General features: G+C 41.2%; 1 protein-coding gene across 2 annotated transcripts in view; it reads right to left on the reverse strand.

Annotated features, from left to right (window-relative positions):
- Window positions 1-24,677, reverse strand: part of fgf13a (fibroblast growth factor 13a) — a 106,729-nt gene that overhangs the window by 36,723 nt on the left and 45,329 nt on the right. The window contains exon 3 of one of the 2 annotated variants that reach the window (XM_028959512.1): window positions 14,159-14,326. The exons of the other annotated variant lie outside the window; for it this stretch is intronic. Within the exon in view, the coding sequence (XP_028815345.1) occupies window positions 14,159-14,326 (168 nt within the window). The remainder of the gene's footprint in view (window positions 1-14,158; window positions 14,327-24,677) is intronic. 2 annotated transcript variants of the gene reach the window in all.

A 24,677-nucleotide genomic window follows, 5' to 3' on the forward strand; every position in this document is an offset into this window, starting at 1 on the left:
ATGAACTAGGGAAACAGCTGGGAGCTGCCCTAACCTTGACCCTGTCTTCAAATATGGATTTTCGCAGCAGGAATGTTCATTACATTGCCAGAGCAATATCTTGGATGTGGCATATGTACCCTGAATTGGATTGGATTGTGGAGTTTTGATAAATTCATAATAAATGCTTTATAATTGATAAATACATTTAAATATGATAGCATTTTGACCATGCATAGTGTACTGAGAATGCTGGCCTTTCAATTCTTCTTTTTTGAGTGAGAATATGCTGAAATTCAGCTGTAATGTTGAATGGACGATGACACCACTATTTTATTTGCATTACATCTGTCTTTTCTCTGTCTTTTTCATTTTCTAGCATACAATTCACTTACACTGTCTGAAATGTGATCTCAGCTAAGGTTTTGTGGAGTCTGTATGGGGAAAATTGTGATCCTGTGATTCCAATTTATCTGAGAGAAATTTTACATTTACATTTACAGCACTTATCCAGAGCGACTTACAATCAGTAGTTACAGGGACAGTCGCCTTGGAGCAACTTAGGGTTAAGTGTCTTGCTCAGAGACATAATGGTTTGTAAGTGGGATTTGAACCTGGGTCTTCTGGTTTGCCACTAGGCTACTACCGCCATACATCAGAACAGAGGGACATACAGATGATGTCTTAAAATTTACAAAGTTTTAGGGGCACATGCTAAAAAAAGCAATTGGTGCATAAAGTATTTTTCATGTGAAAAGTGAGCCTATGTAAAGTAATCATCAACACAAGTAAACACAAAGTTACAATTATGGCCAGTATATGTAGAATGCAAATGCAATTATGGGGATGGCCTAATCTTGGGTGAATATTTTTGAACTTGATTTCTTTTTTTTTTGCCCTTTGACCCAGTTAATCTCTGACACTGAGTCACACCATATCTACAGTCATAGACAAAAATTTTGAGAATGACACAAATTCTGTTTTTCAGAAAGTTTGCTGCTTTTGTTTTTATTATGGCAATTTGCATTTAATCTAGAATTTTATGATCAGTGATCAGGTGAATTGCAAAGTCCCTCTTGCCATGGCATGAAAATGAACTTAACCCAAAAAAGCCATTTCTACTGCATTTCAGCCCTGCCACAAAAGGTCCTGCTGAGAACATTTCTGTGATCCTCTCATTAATACAGGTGAGCGTGTTGGTGAGCACAAGGATGGAGATAACTCTGCCATGCCCATTGTGTTAGAATAGCAGACTTTTATTGCTTTCTGAGGATCCAAGGCTCCTTCTCCCAGTTTGAAGTTAAGTGATTGTCACATGTGATACACAGCAGCACAGCACACGGTGCACACAGTGAAATTTGTCCTCTGCATTTAACCTATCACCCTGAGTGAGCAGTGGGCAGCCATGACAGGTGCCCGGGGAGAGGTGTGGGGGGACGGTGCTTTTGCTCAGTGGCACCTCAGTGGCACCTTGGCGGATCGGGATTCGAACCGGCAACCTTCTGATTATGGGGCCACTTCCTTAACCGCTAGGCCACCACTGCCCCTTTTTTAGCCGGATTGGGCTCGGCATTGTCTGGCTCAGTCTGTTTCAGTAGACTGGTATTAACTCAATCAAGGTTTTGCTTTCCCCTCATGAGCCTTATTATTCATCTCCACCTGTTTAATGCTGCAGTATCAGGTGTCTGGGGCTCCTGGCTGAAGAAAAATGTTCAGCCTCCCTTCCCCCCTTTCAGATTTCTCAGTTCTCCATTTTTATAGAGCCACATTCAAGTCTTTTACTTACATGTAAAAGTGAACTGGTGTTCAGAGTGACTGAGCTTTTTCCCGCCTTCATCCAAACCCAGACAGGGCAGGATGCAACCCAACATCAACAAATGCAGACTGTCTCCATCGAATTCTGCTCTTCAGCACTTTTATTTTCACTTTCTTCAGGACAAGCAGCTTTCATTTTTTCAGGGTATGGGGGGGATATATAAAAAAGTCTCAGATCTAACAATAAACTCTTACCGCTAAATAGGGTTGCAGTCAAGACCGCCTAATCTGAGACAAAAACATTGCTGAGATGGGGGGGTTCCAAGACCAAGACACTGCCAACACTTGAGGATACCAAGACCAAAACCGAGACCAAGACCAAGGATAGTCAAGACAGAGACACACTAAGGCAAGACCACGACCAAGGCTGGTCGAGAACGAAACCAAGACCAAGACTGAAAAACAGAGATTACTCAACTGTAGAGAAAAAAGGCGTGGCTGTAAATTGTCATAGCCGATAAATGAAATTCATGTTATCTTTTCAATTTTGGTTGTCTGTATGTCTCTCATTTAAAATCTCCCAGATTTGTCACAGTTACGATGCCTGACGGAAAATAATATTCTCAGCAATTCTCTCCTAGAAACATTTTGTCAGACCTTGTCAAGGGAACGAGCTGGGATGTTCATACGAAGTCTCTTATACCAGGGACAGAGGCCTCAGGTAAGCTATGTAATCATCCCTTTCTTTGAATTGAAAACAATAGACATTTGGATCTCAAATGTTTCTTCTAGCAAATTCATTAAATGAACATAAGTAAGACAGTGCTGGTTCACCGCTCTACAGACTTAACAAAGGGTAGTGTACGAAGCCCCTAAAAAAAACATAAACAAGTTATTTAAAATAATTTAAATGTATTTACATCTAAAAAACTCTCTAAAAAGAATCATCTGAACAAGAATTATTTTAATTCTGAAATGTCATACAATGAAATTCTTGCTGCTCTTTCACATCAGCCGGAATCCTTTTCTGCGCATACTGAAAGATAACAGGTTCAGCTGATGGAAGGACAACACAGACATGTTATTAGGTCATGTTATTGACTTCATCCAGTAACAAAGTCCAAATGCATGGTTATAGATGGATGTTCACAAAGTGCAAAGAAAATGGCCTTAAAGCAAAAAAGAAGATTTTAGAATCATATTAGCCAAGTTGGATTCTGAGGGGTCAGCTTTGGAAATATTAAATAACTGTCCTAAACTTGTGCCCACAGACCGTGATACAGAAAATTGTTGTATCCCAAACTGCTATGGTGCCACTGAGGTGCCACTGAGCAAAGCAACATCCCTACACACTGCTCAATGGGCACCTTTCATGACTGCCCACTGCTCACGAAGCAGAGAACACATTTTGCTCAAAAAGCAGAGAACACATTTTGTGGTGTCACTGTGTGCTGTGCTGCAGTGTTTCACAATGATAATCACTTCACTTTCACTAACTTGTGGGCTCTGTAGTAGTGGTCTTTCTGCTAGCAAAAAACTAAATATCTCGTCCCTGAACTAATGACTCTACTATGCATGCATACACAACACTCTTTGTCACAGTGTTTCCTCATAGTTTGACAAGAGGAAACGCAGAGCTTGTCAACAATCTTGTAATTAGTTATCTAACTTTTCATGGTGCTTTCTCTCCAGATGCCTGGTGAAGGTAGACATTGTCCCAGCTATCTCCGTCATCAAAATCATCATACAGCAAGGAGCAAATGGGCTATAGAGGCAACCTGGGCCACAGGCCATGTCAAAGACCGACTTTGCGGAAATTTCTTTGCCGACTTCGCTATGATCCGATGTGTATGATGTGTGTGGACTGTGAAGTGCTGGAAGAGTCTGTTGAGAAAATGTTACAGTGTTATCCCTTTAATAAAACCATACAGTAGTCACTCCCTCATTCTTTCTTAAGCAACTGCATGTCAGTAATGTAGTAACTACATGCAAAAAAAGACTCCCCAAAATTTTAAATTAAGATAAGGCAAAAATAATTTACACTTTAATTAAAGAATCAACAAAAATCATTGAAACCATGTGAAAGAGGGCAACAATTTGTATTGCTTTTATTATTATTAACAATAGTAGTAGTTTGTATCTATGTATGTTATCATGTCATGACAGTTGGATCAGGATCATGTCTCATGACTGGATTACTAGCACTTCTACCTCTGACTGCCATCTGACCTCTACAACTAATACAGAATGCAGCGGCACGACCTTCCCAAATTGTCTCACATCACCCCACTGCTACGCTCCCTCCACTGGCTCCCAGTAGCTGCCCGCATTAATTACACAATTTCAAACATGGGGAAGCACCATCCTACCCCACAGACCTTATTATACCTCGTGCTGCACCTTGCACTCGCCGACCCTCAGTGCTGCTCGCCTGGTCCCTCCACGGCTGAAGGTACAAGGCAGACACTCATCGAGACTCTTCTCTGTTTTGGCCCCCGAGGTGGTGGACCTGCACCGTCACTGACTCTTTTCAAACAGCTTTCTTATAATCGGACTCAGGAGAGAAAAACAGAGTGTATAGAATGGTTGTATTCATTTTGTCTGCTTTAACCTGAAAGCATGTTTTTAGTCGCTCTGAACACAATTCATTCATTTATATTATATTGTTAAGTTTTGTCCAAAATGAAGGACAAAACTGGCATACACACGGCTGCCAAAACAGGGAAAGCACATATACATTCACGTCAAAACACACAAGGACCAGGTGATAACAGGACACAAGAAGAACACACTTATGTTAAACACAAGAGGTAAACACATTCAGGAATTTAGGAAGACGCACGCTGAACATGAAACTCCGGCCCGGAATGCGGATCCGGGGCACCCCAAAAAGTCAGGATCGTGACAGATGACCCGGTGTTTCTCATTTCATGTTTTGCCCTCATCCTTTCACAGTGATTTAGCTTTCTGTACCTGTGAGCTGATCACATTTCTCGTTTTCGGATATGATGCTGTGATCTGATCCCATTAAAAACTGCTACAACAGACACGTGCTGAGAGAGTTTTGACAGCACAGCTCAAAATATCGCAGCGCGCTGCCGGCACAAATCCACCGGGGCAATTTCTAATCTCTGGGTGAAGCGTACGCAGCCAGCGCAGGGTTTGGTAATGATGGGGGAATGTTATTAGCTGGCAATTTATCATTTGGAGGCCTGGAGATTAACGGCAACTATCATCATCGCTGCCTGAGCTAGCATGTGACTGGCAGCGATTGCTGGCTGGTGGATTTCAGTGCATTACATCATCCCGAGCACGCATCTCTCCATCCCTCTATCACCAGATGAGAGGCACACTTGTACATCATTTTTACACTTAGCATGGGGTAGAGCACTGACAATTTAACACTGAAGGTTCTGCAGGGACTGCTGTCAGTGTGAGTGTGTGTGTGTGTGTCTCTACGAAAAAAGAGATAAGGACGACTTGACATCACAGAGGCCTGGTATCTCTCCCATATCTCTCACACAACACAGAAACTTGGTTACACTGATTGGCAGATAAGGCTGTACTCTAAAATATACCCCTCAAAGTCTAATGTGTTGTCAATTGAGTCTCGGGGCATCTAAGGAGTTTTGCCACATATTCAAACCGAAACATGCAGACCTGCAGTCCCAGGGCTTCGTGATCATATCTTCCATGCTGTGAAGCCAAAGTTGAGAAATTAATGCAGAATCTAAACCACAGCAATACTGAAACAAACATGAAATCAATCACCCAGCAGCATCTCACACTGTAAAACATCCGAATTCGCACATAAAGCATAAAAAAGGCGACAATTCAGGGGTGAGAGATCGGTCAATCGTGCAAAGAAAACTAACTCGGCTCCATGCTTGCCAAACGTGGCAATAATGGATTTATAGCTCCATAAAACAAAACAGGATCATATTAGGCTCCACACAGCTCTCCAGCTATGCAGTCCACGGCACATTAAACCCCTCGGTGCTGCGGTTAAAAGCCGGACACTCTGATGCACCTCAGAATGCCGCTCGGGCTCAGCGAGATCCAGGAGGATTTTTAAAATAGGGCCATGAAGTGACCCGTGAGGATGTGCACACAACAAACAAACAGACAGCTCGATTGGGATAAAAACACAGGGGTGGGTGAGCTGAGCACATAATTATGTGCATAATTATATGTGTGTTTTAATTAACATATTTAATTAGCTGTAGCTTTTGTGCTATTGTGTGTATGTGTGTGTGTATTTGGGTGTGAAAAAGCACCATCGGTGCTTAAGCATCACCGGCTGTGTGCCCCCAGGTGGGGCACAGCCCGAGTCTGAACCTCCCAACTTCCTCTTCCTCCTCCATCCCTTTCTCCTTCTGGAGTCTGAGCCCCTCTCACTCACATCCACACCAGGCTTCAGGATCAGCTAAAAATAGCTGAGCAGCCACTGCACGTCAGCCTTACAACCAATTGTGAAGCCGAGAAGAAGATAACTAAAAAAAAAGGATGACACGCTCACAAATACCTCAACGCTTTACTTTACAGTTCAGCCGGCTCAAGCGGACAACAAGAATCCTGAATACGTTCAGATAATCATTGTTGGCAATTCCCGTTGCTTGTTAGTCACTGTATAAATAAAGCTTGTTCACTGTATAAATAAAGCTTGATTCTAAAAACTATATTGTTTTAAATAATTATATTAATAATTATATTATTAGTATGGTTCCTTACCAATGGAATATTAATAATTAATAATAAGAGAAGTGAAAGTAGGGCCCATTTTGTACGGTTCTATACTATGTACAACCAAAAGATTCAGTGGTGGTACACTGCACCAGAAAAAAAGGGTTGAGCAGATGGCCACTGAAGGCCACATTCAAAACCGGTCATGGTAACACTTTGAGCTACTTTTTTCTGACAAATCTGTTGCAAAATTCCCAAATCTGATGGTTTACACAATATACTGTATATTTTCTTATGTCTTTCTAACCCACATGGGCATTTAAGGTGAATCTTTTTCAAGGATGATCCATGAAGCAATATGACATCTCATTTCTCCCAAAATTCTAATAAAATTTTCTATTATACTGATACTGGTGTGGTAGTAGCCTAGTGGGTAACACACTCGCCTATGAACCAGAAGATCCATGGTTCAAATCCCACTTACTACCATTGTGTCCCTGAGCAAGACACTTAATCCTAAATTGCTCCAGGGGGACTGTCCTTGTAACTACTGATTGTAAGTCGCTCTGGATAAGGGCGTCTGATAAATGCTGTAAATGATAAATGATAGTAGCCTAGTGGGTAACACACTGGCCTCACTAACTACCATTGTGACAATTAACCCTGAGTGTCTCCAGAGGCACTGTCTCTGTAACTACTGATTGTTTTTCTGGATAAGGGGGTCTGATAAATGGCATACATGTAAATGATAATGGCAACCCTCACTAAGAACCAATGGTGATGTCGCCTAAATCCTTCTTAAAGAGTGAGAGCTGCAGTTCCACCACCAGAGCAGGTCCAGACAACCAGACCTACCAGAAGGCAGACATAAAAACTGCCAGATTTTGTCATGTAATCCATGCTGCCAACCTAAAGTGGGTGAAACCCAAGTGGGTGAAACCCTGAACAACATGGATGCAACAATACATTCTTCTCATGATTCTTTTTTTTTTAACCAGATTGAGCTGCAAACAACCTGACTCATGCCTGACTCATTCAAACAAACACGTTTTTATAATCGGTGCAAACCATGTGTCCTCTTATTAAAAGTGCACAAATAAAACTAACTATATTTTTCATTTAGTTTATTAACGTGGTGAGAGAAGCCAAAACACTGAAAAATATGTGGCATCTCTAATAAGGAAGAAACTCACACTACAAGATACAGGAAAAAAAGTGTTTTAAATCTGTCCACTTTTTAATAGCCGGGCTTGTGTTCACTGAGCATCTGTGACCATGACGATCTCACATTTTCACAAGCATAAAAACATGTGTTTTTAATCATAACCAGTTTAAATGGTCACACAGAGATTATTAATAAATGTTGCCTCAGTGCAGAATTACAGCGAGAATTACAGAGGCAGTAATATTTCCCCAGGAGACACCATTTCGGCATGTGTAGCTTTAAACGCTAATGAGGAGGAGAGAGGCGGTGCGAGGAGGAGAGCGGCCTATAGAAGTGAGCGGGCATTCGCAGAAATGACGTCATGAACACCATTCACGAACCACAATGTTTGCCGCATTCATTTTATTAATTCATTGGTTCTTCAGAGGCTCGTGTGACAGAACTAAAAATTTTATTTAAATCCAATCATCGAGGAACTGCAATGCTTTGTATGTTTGGAAGACATGACAGAAATTATTCAGGGGAGGTGTGTGGAGTTCTCTGGGCAGACAAATAATGAGAAACGGGAGGTAACCTTTCCCCTTATGATGACATTAGGGGACACATTCCAGATCCGACCATCTGTGTTGCTGCTCTCAGAACAGTAAAGCAGAATGCACTCAAAGCACTCATCATACATATCGCCATTTCTAGCCACTGCAGAACCATAGACAGGCTAGGAGAACTCGTATTAATGTTAAATAATCTCACAAAGTTAAATTTTCATGTCATTGGACCTTTAACAGCAAAGTAAAACATGACAAAATAAAAAAAGCATGTCAACAAGCATCATGCCAAAGAACACAAGGAGTCAAGTCCTTAAGTTTGACATTTCCTTAAACATGACAGAGTAATCTCATTAAGAGTTTCCTCCTATTAAGTACTGATATTGGTATTGATATTTGATCTGAGAACTCTGGGTTGGTGCAACCGTTATATCCTTACTGTGAATTTGATTAGCAAAAAAGAGATCACCAGTGTGTCTCAGAGGGAGATTCATGCTCCAAATGGGTGTGGCACAATACTCTGGGTCCTACATATAACCAATAGGGTAACTTTCCTATTTATTTCATAATCATAGACTCATTCTAAGTGTGGCCCTGAGTAATGACTGCTCTTGTGTTCCCTGACTGCATACTTAACCAAGTCGTCGCTGACTGGTTCCCTGAACTCAGCACCACCTCCGTTCACCATCCTGATCACCTGCTTTATTTCCCCACTGTCTGCAATTTTTCTCAATACAATCCCCATTTTTAATTTCCCACTGTCCTGACATGTCTGTGCTTTACTAGATGTTTGTGTGATTCAAGAACATACGTGTGAGTATTTTTGTTTTTACTGATGCCCTTCTCTTTCTCTATCTACTTCTCAGCATCTCATGCCATGTCTGGTGAGCATGTTAATGGGAGTCAGGCACACAAAGTTGTTGCATAACACCGTCTCACGACCCACCCATGTATTACCGCCCTGCAACCACCGCCTCTGAGGGACACAGAAGCCAGGAGAAGTTAATAAATAAGGAGAATATTGAAATAAATAGACCAGGGGCAGCCAGGCTAGCTGATCAGACACAGAAACGCATTGCACACAGATATTCACAAACTCACAAAACCGTTAAATTATCTGGGCCCACTCAGCGAAACAGGAATATAAAGAAGAAAATCATTATGCCAAATCACCAAATCCATTAACTTTAATTATTTAGAGGTGTTTTTTTTAATTATATATAATAAACAAATCAGATTGTCACATCACCTCAGCTTTAAAGTGCAGGGTGCAAGATTTGTGGTGTTCCGCCTATTTATAACTGTTGTACCTATAGACTTTTAATTGTTCATTTTTGGTGGCTTATGTACAAGACAGAGAGACATTTCAGGTTGAAACAGGGAATGTCTCAATGACAAACGACAGACAAGAGCAGTGACTTATAAAATCAATCTGTGTTGAACTCTATATTGATCCTCCATTTGGTGCAATTACAAATACAATCCTGAACGTACACTCGTATAGAGCAGCCACGTTATAGTGAGAAATAGTCACCTCTCAGCTCTCTGTTAAAAAAATTCACACATTCCTGACTCAAACTTGGCTTCTACTTAAAGAACCACGTGGACAGATTTGTGTGTGACTTTAGACTTTGTACGCTTTTGTGTTGTGTACACGTAGTGTGTATTTGTGTGTCATGGCCCTACTCTACTGCAGCTCATTATACCTGACACACAAACACACACATAAACAGCTCTGGAATACTGGCCCATGTCCCTGCAAGGACATTTCAGCCATGCCGGGATAGCAGTGAAATCACGTTTTTGAATGTCAGAAGAACGCAGAACGTACGTGGAACCTCATGTTGTGTTACAGTGGCGCCCACCCTGGTCCATGTGAGTCCCATGGCTGACTGGAGCTGCCAGGGGCTTTGTTCTGCCTGAGTGAAGAGTGCTGATGAGATGAGAGCTGCAGGGAGCTGGGAGTGGTAATGGGACATGAGATTCTCGCTGTCTGTGAAAGACGAGTCCAACGTTTGTAAAGGCGACGTGAAACATCGCTTTATGAGGACAGCTATACCCTGTGAAACATAAAAAACACACCTTGCTAGCGTGGATAGGAGTATGTGACTATCTTGTCACTTTTGTTAATAAAAGCTGTGCCATGCTGAATGTTGGTCAGTGTTTCATCCCAAAACCTAACTGCCATGATAAAACAACAAATCATAATTTGATTCCTCAATGGATATCCTTCTGACAAGCAATTGCTACTAAATACTGTCCTTGAAATAAAACCTTGTAATAATTATCAGATGACCAAGTCCATCACCAAGCAAAACACCAGATATCTAAGCTTGTACTTTAATGATTCTAATTTTTGGAATGGTGAAACCAACATTATCCAATTGCGACATCTGAATGTGTTAATGGTAGTGTACCTTAGTGTTAATGTTGTGATGTAAATAATTGTATTTCGCAAGTTCGGTCACTCAATACAAAAATTGGCTGATTACTCTTGCCTCAATTTTTTTTTTTTAAAACACCTCATTGGCCACTGGGGACACATGTGACAGTGTGTTTCTTGATGTAGGTCCCATGCAGGTAGATGGGGATGGATGCACCACGAAGGGAATCCAGTGTAAAACGTAAAAAAAGTGTAAAAAAAGCGTTAAAAAAGCGTTAAAAAAGTGTAAAAAAAGCGTAAAAAAGCACAAGTCTTTGTGTGGATAACCAGACCGGTTGGTCTGCTGTGGCGATCCCTAATGGGAGAATCCAGAAGGAGACCACATTTTGAAACTGCAGACTACAGCAGGAAAAAAAAACGCCAGCAAACCGCACACAAGTGCACAGTGTTTTTTAATAAAAGTTCATTTGTCTGCCTTATCCATTAATAAACATAACATTTCATTAAAAAGACAAAACATCTTGTTTTGCAAATTTCCCTCAAACCTCAAATTACCAAAAAGATATTAAAACGGAGCAGTAACTGACAGCTGTATTAACTCAAAAAATAGGAGGACGAGATCAAATTTTAGCATATTATTCCAAAAAACTTAGGAATGCAGGCAGAACAGAAATAAAACAACTCCATATATGGTTGGAGACTAAAGGGAGACTGAAGACTAAAATAACACCTTCTAAAGAGAAGAGTCAAATTCTTCTAACAGTAACATCTGTAGGTGAACAGCAGACAAGACATTTTACTAATTTGCCAAACAAAATACTTGAACAGTGCAGTTAGGGGTAAATGCAGCAGACAGGTGATATACTGAAGCTGAAGAAATACAGGAATAATGGGTTCAGCATCGTTTACAGCTATGCTTAGATGGTTGTTCTCAGAAAAACTCACTTTATGTAGGGCCCTATGAAATCCGTTTAATTTTTTCCTAAATTCAATGTTTTCCATTCTAAACATATTTATTCACCTAAATTATTTAGTGGGTGGGGAAACCTGCAATATTATAACCTGCTCCAGGGGGGACTGTCCCTGTAACTACTGATTGTAAGTCACTCTGGATAAGGGCGTCTGATAAATGCTGTAAATTTAAATGTAAATAAATCGCGTCCTGCCTCAACCGGAAACACATGTAGTGGGCCAATTATACACAATTTCACATTTTATAGCGGATTCTGTGTCATTTGTTGTATTCCGCGATTCCATCCGCGTTTGCCGCATCATAGGGCCCTATTTATGTCCATGTGTTCTAATCATCACATTAATTACACTTGCTTTAAAAACCACACAGTCCATTCACAAAGGGACTGATTCCATATCTGTGGTACGGTGTCACCAAGAAACCCAAAATATGTCTCAGGGTGAATACACAATAAATCATTAGCAAGAAATTGAGGCTACCTGTGGAATAATTACTGCATATCTGGTGTCCCTGAGGAGCTCATGTTTTCTGTCAGCAGGTGACGGGACAGAAATGGAGATGAGTACTGATCCACTGGGAATATGGGCTGGTGGAGAAACATAAACTGTTGCTGAGCAATTAAAAAAATTGAGCAAAGATATTTGCTATGAATACATATAAATATGTTTCCAAATCTTTCCATTTACAGGATGTGTGTTCAAAGCATATTTTGAAAAAATAAATAAATGAGAATAACATGAAGAATGAAAAGTTGCATTTCAAACAATCAGCACCATAAACAGCTCCCCTTCATTACTGTATGGTCTGAATTATAAGTAAATTACATAAATTCAATAGAACTGGTATGAAATTTGAGTAAAATATTTAGTGTACTGGTCCCTGTTAGAATAAATAAATAAAACAACAGATGAGAGTGAATCTACAGTGTAAGTGTGTGAGTGAGTAAGAAATGTCCGAGTGTAGTAGTGTGAAGGTGAGCAAGTGATTAACTGGTGAATGAGTTAGTGGTGATTGAGAAAGCAACCATGTGACTGGCTTACTGACTTAATATGTGAGCAAAAAGTGTGTGTAATGTGTTTTTATTATCTGTGTGTCTGTCTTAATATAGTATGTATGCACAGCATGATTTATTGTGTGTGTGTGTGTCTTTGTGTATTAACTCACAAAGGGGGTGTTTCAAATCACTACAACTGATTAAAGAGACAGTAGCACAGGTCACAGGTCTACATGTTACACCAAGGATGAGACAAACCAAGGATGAGTTACTGAGTTTCTGATCCAAAAAACATTGTAATGGCCTTCATCTCTAAAATAGACATGAAGCTTCTAAGTCAACTCTGCCAATCTCTGTGACTGTAAGAGACAAAGCAGCTCCACACTGATCCCAGTACAGTCTGCAGCCTCATCAGCAGCACCTATTCCTAGCTTTAGTCAGTCCTAGAAGGCACATCAGATCAGTCTCTAAGTTTGAGACTTTGTGTATGTCCCTCACCCACCTTGCTTCCTTTGTAAATTCAGTCACGTCCAAGCAGAGCTGCAGTTTAACTGAATAATAGATCTGTAGGACTCCAGACCCTTCTATCCATTCCTCCGTTCTCCGTCCTTCCCTCTTTTCCTCCTCTCTCATGTAAAGCAACGTTCATTTCAGTCTCGCTGCGCTGTCTCAGTGGCTCAGCAATGAAGTGAAACTGATCAGGGATCAGACTGAAATCCTTTACTGAACACGTACACCCGATAAATAAAGACTGAGTGAGTTTTCAGTCAGCTCGGTGCAATGCGCTGTTGCATTTTATTGTGTGTGTGGGGGTGTTTGTGACTCGCATGCTTCTGAGAAGTGTTGGTGCACATGACAGCTGTGGGGTTGGGAGTTTGTCAGTAGTCTAGTCTTACCTAAGCCATCTGCTGGTCTGGAAAAGGAAAGCACCTTCACAGTTTTCAACCTTAGCACTCTACAGAGCTCCAAAGCACAAAGTCAGACGGAGGAAGCAAGACACCCCCCCGGCGCCACCGCCCACCCCGGTGACAGTGCACACAGCAGCATGCAGTTACCCCAGTACACGCATCGCCCTCCCGAGACAGAGCAGACATCCTCACATGCTACTGCAAGCAGAAGAAAGGAAAGAAAGAAGGGAAGAACCATAGCCAGCCATACACATAAGCCAGGTAAAGAAAAGAGAACGGAGGATGAGGAAGATGCATCTTCATCACCATCATCATCCACATCCTGGGGGTGCTAAGCTACAGTCTTGCGGGGTTGTGGAAAGGGGCGGGGCTTATGGGCTGGTTTCCATTCACTTCACCTGGTGAGCCATGCGCTTCTGCATACTTTGTGACGGACGCATGCTTGTTGAGGTGACATTGTGGAACGTGCCGCTGTCACCAAGCAGTACATGCGACAGGGAGTAGAGACACACACACAAACTGGACTTTCAGGGCGCATCACCTGTGGCCATTCAAATGGGTGGCAAACAGGCGTTTTTCTCTGCCTTACAAACACACACACACACACACACACACATTCGGACACAGGTGAACTAGCTCATACCAACCAGATGTTTAATGAATAAACAAGGCAGAAAAAAGAACAAAAAAGAAGAAACAACCAAGGAGACTACTTTCCGGAGATGGAAATAAGATTCAAGGAAAAGGAAAACATGGATCATTCACAAACAAACCTTCGGGCTCTGCGTTCTCTTTGAGGACGACTTGCTTCAATGGGCAGCAGAAGATTTCGTGACACTTAGCGCGAAACGGGGAGCCCTTACTCCTCATGTCCGCGGAGTGGATGGAGTCCTGCCGCAACATAATGTACTCCTGTGTACCTGGGGCTGCGTCATCCGGGACTGCGGTCAGGCACCAGTAACAGAACGAATGGTGGGTTAGAACATCAACATCAATGACGTAAAAAACAACAAAAAAAGACAAGAGAGCAAAAAGGCACTCCAGAGCACCAAAGTAAATGCAGAAACCAAAAGGTAAAAGCATCTTTAAGAATTTTAAGTCAAAGAAATACATCAATATCAGAAACAACTGTAACAATAACATAATCAACAACATTTAAACAAACATGGCTGAGAAAGAGAGAGACAGCGAGATAGAAGACAGAAAAAGACAGAGAGAAAGCAGAAAGAAAGACTAAAAGAGAAAGTAAAATATCATGAATGCACTGTAAATCACAAATGAATGGAGGAAAATGAGGGAAGAGGTTAAAAGGTCTAAACACCTCTGGGAACTCCTTCAAGACTGTTGGAAAACCATTTCAGATGAAGACCTCTTGAAGCTCATGGAGAGAATGCCAAGAGTGTGCAAAGCAGAGGGTGGCTATTTTGAAGAAACCTAGAATGTTTTCAGTTATTTCACCTTTTTATTGTTAAGTACATAACTCCACATGTGTTCATGTCTACCAATGTAAATGGTCATGAAAATAAAGAAAACACATTGAATGAGAAGGTGTGTCCAAACCTTTTTTTAACCAGTCGCAGAGATGTGCAAGTGAGCAGGTGAGTTTCACATTTTAATCTACGAATGCGGGGCAGCCATAACAGAAACACCTACTGGTGTTTTACATCGTGTCAATGCACAGTGTGCTAGGGTAGCACAAAGCCAGAGTAGGGGTAAGGGGTGAAGCATATCGGTTTTACTTTAAAGTAAGGCTGGGTTACTATAAGGCTGAAATGGGTTGAATTGATGAGTTGAATCGATGGGTTGTGTGCTGGTTTCATGTTGGGGGAATCACCTGTTTCCACATTCCCAGGTGGTCCCCCTGAGTTACGTGACACTGTGTATTCATCAGCATATTCACAAAAAAACTTTGCAGTCCACACAGAGACGCGGAAAAGAGAAATTCACTGTGGAAACCCGTTTTAGGGATACCCTAAAATGCAATGTCCACGTGGACACAAGGCGATATTGGATAGAAATTTTACCATTTCAGAGAAAAACGTTATTGTGTGGATGGGGCCTAGGAATAGGATGAAACTAATTTACTTTTTAACCAACAACCAAAACAATAACTAAATGTGACACACAAGTGTCTTTTTGTTCATTAGTTTCATTAGAGTTCCGTGTCTGATCAGAACAATGTAATGAATATGTCCTTATTTCACCTCAGGAACAGTCACAAAAGAAGAATGGTTAAAAATAGAGCTTTAGACCAGCCCTCCATCAAAGTGAGGCTGCAAATTCCCAGAAGTACCCCCACACACACAATCGCATTGAACAACTTCCTTTGGGACCAATTTAGTGAAATTAAAAAAAGCTTTGACTGCCACCACCAAGTCTCTACAACAGCTGAAATGCATCCAGAATCAAGTGAAGCCACTGTAGACTCAGTGTTCCTCAAGTGCGATCTGTTTTCAAGTATCGCCGTTCCCAAAATTTTGAAATTTTAGAATCTTTCCACCAGTCTTCAAGATGCCAGGCTAGACCCAGAGAAGTGATTCACAGATGAATATTTAAACGCTTCTGTGATGTCACAGGGCCCATGCACCTGAATAGGGAGTCCGAATCAAATTCACCTGGCACCCATTGGGCTTAATAGATTGGGACTCCCATAAAACCAGAATGCAGCCGATCAGGTTCAGTGACATTGAAGTGAACTCTGTTACTTACTTTATGTTTGTTTTCAGTTCCTGGCAATTGCCAGATGCCTGAGAGATCATTTTGGTTGTTTCCTTGGTTTTGGCCCTTGTGCCGGTTCTCCTTTGTTGTATTTATTAATAAACCCCTTTATCCAGTATGTCCCGTTTCTGCAGACGTGACATTATTGAATTACTGGAAAGAGTAATTGCACCTCACCTGACACATCTACTCCCTCATACATACACATATAATCCCACCTCAGTCAATGTGGCCACATGACTACACAGAAGAGAGAGAGAGAGATGTGACCAGCTCCCATTCGTGAGGGTTGTGGATTTAGGGCAAATGACAAGTGGCCAAAAACAATCCAGTTTGGTCTGGTAGTGGGTAAAAAACATTTACTGTAGACCGAGTGACTTCAGAGTCAACAGGTTCAAACCCCTTACTATAATATTTTTATGTTGCTGCATGAGGACTGCTCCTGTAATAATAAGAAGTTGGTATGGCAGTCTGTTGTAATGTAAATACTGTATGACACCTTCCAGGCCTGTCTGCCAATAAATCCAATTAATTCCTTTCAGCAAAAGGCAAGTTGAAGGAGGAACTATGCTGACCTCCATTTCTCAGTCAGTAGCTTGGTCAGTTTGATAATAGATGTTAGATCTTCATGTTAAATGCTTCATCCAGCCATTCATCCCTTAGTCCCACTATCTTGCAACTCTGACCTTCCTATGGTGAAACCCTATAATCAGAGTCTGGGAAGGGGAACACTTGTAAGTCCTGACCCCTTTTCCACTACAAAGGCTAATTCTAGCCTGTGGTTATTAATGGCCGCGCTAACTACATCTGCATAAGTGGCAGTAAAAATGACAAGCTGCTGGAGACCTTCTGTGTAAAGTCCACCCCATCCCCATCCCCATCCCTGATCCAAGCCTCCATAGCTGCTCTTGCTCCCTGCCAAAAAATGAGCTGTCTGCCCCAGAGTCTGACAGGAAAGAGGAAGTGGGAATGATTCTATCATCAGCTCCAACCTGGGAAAGATGGCCTTGTCTGTGATGGGCCTACAGAGATGATGAGCATGTGTAGAAAAGCGGATGAAAGAGCTAGATGTAGACTTTTCACATCTTAAAATTCAACATATTCGTACCTGCCACATACACAGTTTTAATTTGCAGTGTGTGTGTGTGTGTGTGTGTGTGTGTGTGTGTGTGTGTGTGTGTATATATATACACACACACACACACACACACACACACACAACTTGATTGGTTGGGATTTTGACAACTTGCGTTTTTGCTTACATCTTGCTCTTTGTCATTTTCGCTTGTTAGACTTTCAGTTATGCTGGCTTTTCAGTCGCTCCACCCTGTTTTACGTTTACGCTTCCTGAGAATACGGTTAGACATTGGGCACATTTCTCTCGTATGGGCTGGGCTTCGCCTCATTGGCCAGCAGGTGACAGCTCCGTTCCTTGGAACTAGTGATGGGAAGTTCGGCTCTTTTCAGAGAGCCTCATATGATTTATCAACACACAACGCATTCATATTTGACAAGTAAGGCTAAAATATGAGGCTACAGATGCCACAAGTGTCAGCACTCTAAAAAAGAACTTCTCATCACTAGTTCCGTGGAACGGAGCAGTCACTTAAATACCTGCTGGCCAATGAGGCGATGCTCCGTGCATACGAGAGAAATGTGGCAAAAGTCCAACGGTATTCTCAGGCAGCGTAAATGCTAGCAGTGAAATTGTAAGAAACCAGCAGCGTAACTGAAGGTCTCAATACGGACAACAAAAAAGAGCGAGATGTAAGCAAAAATACATGTTGTCAAAATTCCAACCTCTTATTTTACATTTCAATGTCATACTTTCTGCCAAGAGTGTGCAAAGCAGTAATCAGAGCAAAGGGCGGCTATTTTGAAGAAACTAGAATATAAAACATGTTTTCAGTTATTTCACCTTTTTTTGTTAAGTACATAACTCCACACATGTTCATTCATAGTTTTGATGCCTTCAGTGAATATCTACCAATGTAAAAGGTCATGAAAATAAAGAAATATTGAAAATATTGTGTCTGTATTATAAACCAATAATCATTCCGAGCAGTAAAACCACTGAGTATTCCACATACCAAGATTTTGTGGTATGTGGGGCAGTGGTGGCCTAGTGGTTAAGGAAGTGGCCCCGTAATCAGAAGGTTGCCGATTCGAATCTAGATCCGCCAAGGTGCCACTGAGGTGCCACTGAGCAAAGCACCGTCCCCACACACTGCTCCCCAGGCACCTGTCATGGCTGCCCACTGCTCACTAAGGGTGATGGGTTAAAAGCAGAGGACACATTTCATTGTGTGCACTGTGTGCTGTTCTGTGTATCACAATGACAATCACTTCGCTTTCATTTCTGATTAGACAATTTAAACTGTGCAACTGTACAGATCTTGTATTTGACGTTAACATACAATCTCTCTAAGAGAACTGTGGTATATATATTATGATTAAGCAATAATCCTGAGCACCCTCCAGTTCACCCTCCTTCGCCCCAGGAGACCAACCTCCAACAGACAGCCGTGCTTCCTGAAACTATATACTATAAAAACAGCAGCATCTCTGGTTGTCGCTTCCTTTCATTTAGTCCACTTTGGTGCTATTTGGCTCCACACTGGCCGGGTCCATGAGGCAGACAGAAGAAGTCGGAGAAGTGTCTACCCCACCATAACACATCATTTTACTCTCTGCAGTCACCGCACGCATAATAATCCCTGGACTGACAAAAAGTGACATGCAACAGGTTCCGTTCCATCTGAGGCAGTTGTGCATGTTGCTAGGAGGGATGCTCTGTAGATCTTTAGCTCTTTAGATCTTTAGTACGACGTCTGACCACCTTCTCTCATGGAGCGAGTCATTTGAAAAACCTCAAACAGCAATATGGAAAAAAAGCCTTGAAGAAGACTTCCCTCAGGGGCTTCAGGGCTTTTCTGTAAATACCCTACAACACACATTAGTGTATCTCAAAAAATAAAAAGAATTGCGTTATAGACTTCACTGTCACTTACGCATTCTAAAACCTCCACCATATATATTTTATGCATATTCCACCTCCATCACTGCACTTAAAAATGAACTGGCTTGTGCATGTAGACTGTCAATGTAGTTCTATGTTATATTTGCAATGTATTGTAATGTAATGTCATAATAGTTCTATGTTATATCTTCCTGTCTTTTGTCTGCCAAAAAGGTAAGAATTCCATTGCGCTCTGGACACCGCCCTTGGTACATATAACACTAAATGGAATCCTTGAATCCTGAATACATATTGTATATTGAATACATATACATAAATGAATAAATTCTGATACACAAGCTTGAAAATATGACAACATTCTGTCTATTTGGCTGAAGAGACCTTGAGTGTGCTGGCAGTAGAATTATATGTCAATAGTCCCCAAGAAACCTTGCATTGACATGTCAAGCACCCTGATTTACAGTGATGTTCATTAGCGTCGCAGCATGTTTCTCATACCGTAATTATGCAGACAAAAACTTACAGTATTTTTATGTCTCACAAGAGTAACAGTTATCTGATCCAAATGTCTTGGATTAGTGTTGGCTTGCTTATCTTGAGTGAAAGTGGATCAAACTGGACTCTGGCTGCGTCTTCTGGGATCTGTAGGCTTGGCTCCCTCTCAAAAAAAATAAAACAGTCATTCTATTCTAGTTTTGTGAGGCCACATTTTTTGAGTGGAAGAAAATTTGTATTTCTTTTGTTATTTCTTTCTTTCTCTGCAATGTGGAATGAACTTGCAGTTTTCAGATTATGCAAGAATGGCTCTGTTATGATCTGATATTTGAAAATCATGGAAAAGGTAGTCCCTAAATGTAAAGATTACAAAAAGTCCAAACAAGCTGTGGGTGTCTCTTGAAAAGTCAATGTTTGTTCTACAGTTATTTGTAGATAAAAATAACTATTGCTTATAAGACAGTCACTGGGGATGCAGGTGACAGTGTAGTTTTTGGTGACCATTCCAAGCCTGGGTAAATGGGGAGAGCTGCATGAAACAATCCATTAGAATTCATTGGAGTGAATCAGCCACTAAGATACCACCACCCAAGTTCAGAGTTCCAATGACCCCACCCTCACTGGATACCACAAAAGGAAGACAATGAGAAATTAATGTCAACAATGGCAGCTTTAATTTCCCTAAAGCAGTGTGTTATTTCTTTATTGCATGTGTCGCACAAAACTGATCAATGTAATGGAGAAGACAGTTACAGCAATTACATACGGAAAATGTACGTGCGTTCAAAAGATTTTTTTTGTCAGATTTGTAAAAAAGTGTGCTGGCACATCTCAGTGTATTACTCACTAGCACATAAGTAAAGTAAAGTGAAGTGATTGTCAGATGTGATACACAGCAGCACAGCACACGGTGCACACAGTGAAATTTGTCCTCTGCATTTAACCCATCACCCTGATTGAGCAGTGGGCAGCCATGACAGGCGCCCGGGGAGCAGTGTGTGGGGACGTTGATTTGCTCAGTGGCACCTCAGTGGCACCTTGGCAGATCGGGATTCGAACCGGCAACTTTCTGATTACGGGGGCCGCTTCCTTAACCGCTAGGCCACCACTGCCCCATGAATTAATATATATGTAATTATATTGCATGGGTCGGCGTTTGCGTAAATATGCCCACATTCTTCCATCAATAGATTGCAATGTATGCATAGGAACAGGCTTGTGTATCTTTTAGGTCCTGTTTTGTGCTTACACAATGGTTATAAATGCCTGACCTGCTGGCGGTAGAACCTCTGTACTGGTAGAGCAGAGCATTGTATTCTGGACCTTAACTGCCAGGTCTAGCTGAACTGAGATCAGCTGTATTAAATGACAAAATTCGGCTGACAATGCAGGATTTCACTTCATGAACTCCATAGAAGAATACAGGTATATGACACTGGATGAAAACAGAGCACCTTGTGTGGTGAACTAAAATCCAATTACGCTCAAGAAATGAGAACACTGTTAATTAGCCAGCACGAAGGTGCTGATAATCTCCTCAAAGGGTGACCTTACCTTGAGCCCATAATAATTCATCATAGTGTGTCATTTGGGCCTCAAGCAATGCCTTATACACATACTCACCAAAGAAGGTTGCACAAGTGTGCATGTGTAGGGAAGATTGCTGTCAAGGGAACAGTAAAAGGGAAAAAATGTCTAAAGAAGCCATAGGGCATGAAGTTCATTCTGCAGCTTAATTAAAATGAATTGGTTGTGCATGTGCACAGAATAAAAGGTACACCAACATAAATATCTGGTTCCCAAATAACTAGATGGTATGTAATTTCAGGCCCAAGAACAGGACAATTACAATATGTGGCCCGGGCTCCCAGAAGGAACCAGAAGGAACCTGATTATTTCTCAGTTCTGTCAATTCAGCAGAAAGGTCAACTTGTTTCACATTTATCAGACGCCCTTATCTAGCGCAACTTAAAATCAGTAGTTCAGTGACAATCCACCTGGAGACACTCAGGGTTAAGTGTCTTGCTCAGGGACACAATGATAGTAGGTGGGGTGTGAACCTAAGCCCACCTACCGACTAAGCGACTACATTTACAGCGTTTATCAGGCACCCTTATCCAGAGCGACTTACAATCAGTAGTTACAGGGACAGTCCCCCTGGAGCAATTTGGGGTTAAGTGTCTTGCTCTGGGACACAATGGTAGTAGATGGGGTGTGAACCTGAGACTTGTTGTCTGTTGATTTACATGCAAGTGTTTTAAGCGACTACCACCCAGTTTGCATGTATTTGAATGTATGTGTATCATAAGAAGAGCTGAGAACAGGTGTAAGCCTGTTGAGATCTACCACTTGTTGCTAAGGCACATTAAATTTAATTTCAGTGTATTGTCTAATGGTGCACATGGGATCTGTGGAGTGCAGGTGTGCTAACCGCTAAGCTAAAACAGCCTGGGCAGGGCTTTCTTTCTTTTTTTTTAACTCTGCTTTTCTCTCTATTCTTTACCCTTTCTATTCTGCACACTTGCATCTACAGCATAGCAGCCTGCAGCTGCACTGGAATCCAGCCTTCAGAGATTATTTTAATTGCCAGAGTAATACATGTATTGGTCTGAACACATCTGTAAAAAATGAATAAATAATAATAATTATATGTATGTGTGTGTGTGTGTGTGTGTGTGTGTAAAAACCAAAAACCTTCAGTTTTTGTACAGTGATTAATGTTGTGAGGTTCAATTAACATTTGTTAAACTATATGTAAAATCTTTAATTTAAAAAAAGCATTTTTCTATCTTTATACCCAGGTCCTTACATGTGACCTGAAATGTGTGAGAGCAGCTTCTGTATTCAGGCCAAAGGCCTGAAGCGGTGCGAGCATGAGGGTTAGTGTCAACAGCTCTGGCGCAGTGCTGCGGATTATATTTACAGCAATCACAAACTGATGGTAATAAATAGGATTTTGGATATTTCCAACACCATAATGACCTGATTATGCCATGAAAAAAAAAATGTGAGGGAGAACATCTGCTGTTTGGCACGAGCCTGCAGAAGAGAGGGTGAAAGGGGTTTACAGAAATTAACAATTACCTAACGCTCTTAATTTAATTTAAACATAACCGTTGATGTTGGAAAATCATGTATTGTCAGAAAATATGTGTATGCATGTGCGTGTGTGTATGTATGTCTAGGTCTAGGATGGAAAGAAGGTCAGCTCATCACAGGTCAGGCCTTCAAGGCCCATGCTCCTATTATTGCTCTAATGTGCCAATCTGCTTAGCTGTGCTGCCTATCTGACCTTTCGAGCTGCTTTGCTAGCCCCACTCATGCTGAGTGAAACTACAGGGAAGGTTAGCGTGTCCCACTGTGCTTTTCTATGTTAAGTGAATGTGAGAGTGAAGTTATTGTCATTGTGATACACGGTGAACACAACTAAATGTGTCCTCTGCATTTAACCCATCACCTTTAGTGAGCAGTGGGCAGCCATGACAGGTGCCCAGAGAGCAGTGTGTGGGGACGGTGCTTTGCTCAGTGGAACCTCTGATTCTGATTACAGGGCCGCTTCCTTAACCGCTAGGCCACCACTGCTCTGTTAGTGATATCTTTTAGAGATAATCATTTTAATCACATCGGCAAAATAAGTGTATAATACCACTTCCATCATTATGCAACAGTCCTTGGTTTCACTGACTCTGGGATGTCTTCACACGACACAAAAATGGCTCAAACGGCTGTCAGCGCTGTTATCTAACCACGTCAGCATTGAAGGACATGACATATCTGCCATTTTTTCTAAGTCAGATGCTTTCCTAAAAGTGATGGTAACAGGAGCTGACTGATCAGCTGAGTGTTGGAAGGTCTGCGGTGGTTGTCGTGGGCTCAGTAACATTACGTGATGTTACATAATGCAAAGACGGCAAAATGCAATGTTGGTATTAGTCTTTAGTCCAGCATTTGCGCTTTGCGCGGTGGAGCAATTGGTCCTGTTTAGTAGCTTTTTGTGAATCTGTAGCGGCACATTGCTGATGACCAGATGATAATTTTCACACTGTCTGTGCTTCTAAAAGCTATTCTAGTCTCTCATTCCATGCTTTTGTTCCATTCACAAAATAAAGAGGATCTGTCTGTAGTGCATATAAGCTGCTACAGTAAGACATTTACTCAAATATATGTCTTGTTTAAAGTTTAAGCCATTAAAATGGCCAATTTCTGTATTCATGCATTCAGGGTATAGGGGGAATAGACAGATCATGTACAGTCAGACATGGGGAACAGCAAAGAATTAAATTGATGGATTCTAGAATATAAGGTATACAGATCTATAGACACATGATAGCAGTGTTTTAATGAACAAATCCATGCGCAACTGTATGAGGGTGTGTGGGTTGGTTGTATCGTATCACTGTTTCTGTTTCTTCACCTCCCCACATGACAGAATTGATTTGGCAATACCTACACCAGCCATGTGCTTCCATTGCCTCTAGTTCTGCAAGACACAGCACACAGGCTTAAACTGAATTAGGGGTCAGGCAAGACAGATGGTATTTGACTAATGTTTTTTTTTTAACGAAAAAAAATATCTTCGTCAAGTAACCTTTTTGACATGATGAAGATGAGACAAAACGTAAATGCTGGTCATGGGATGATAACTAGAGTGAAATATATCATATGATATTGTTGACGAATATAACCGAGACTAAATATGTTTTTTCAAGAAAAAAAGAATACTAAAATGCATCTCCCATCCAGCCGAACAGGTGACGTTACTTCCACAATATGCATTCGCGGCATTAATTAATTTTCAGGATATTTCTGACTGGTGAGCAGAAGGAATCTTTGGACACACTTTCTTTACAATGAATTTGTGGTTGAAAAACTTCAAACAAATCAGAGCATCTTCAGTTTTTTTATTTGTTCTACTAGGTGCTTGTACTGCATTGACTGGGTTAAATAGAATTGCATTACTGAACTGAGATTAAAATACAATTTTCACCTACAAAAACGATTCCGCTGGTTCCTGTTGACTAGACTAAGATATTCATGGATCAATCTGATAAAAATAAGACTAATGAACACTAAAATGACAGCTTGACGCAAATACTAGA

This window comes from Denticeps clupeoides, chromosome 18 (genome assembly GCF_900700375.1).
Source record: "Denticeps clupeoides chromosome 18, fDenClu1.1, whole genome shotgun sequence".
Taxonomy (NCBI): domain Eukaryota; kingdom Metazoa; phylum Chordata; class Actinopteri; order Clupeiformes; family Denticipitidae; genus Denticeps; species Denticeps clupeoides.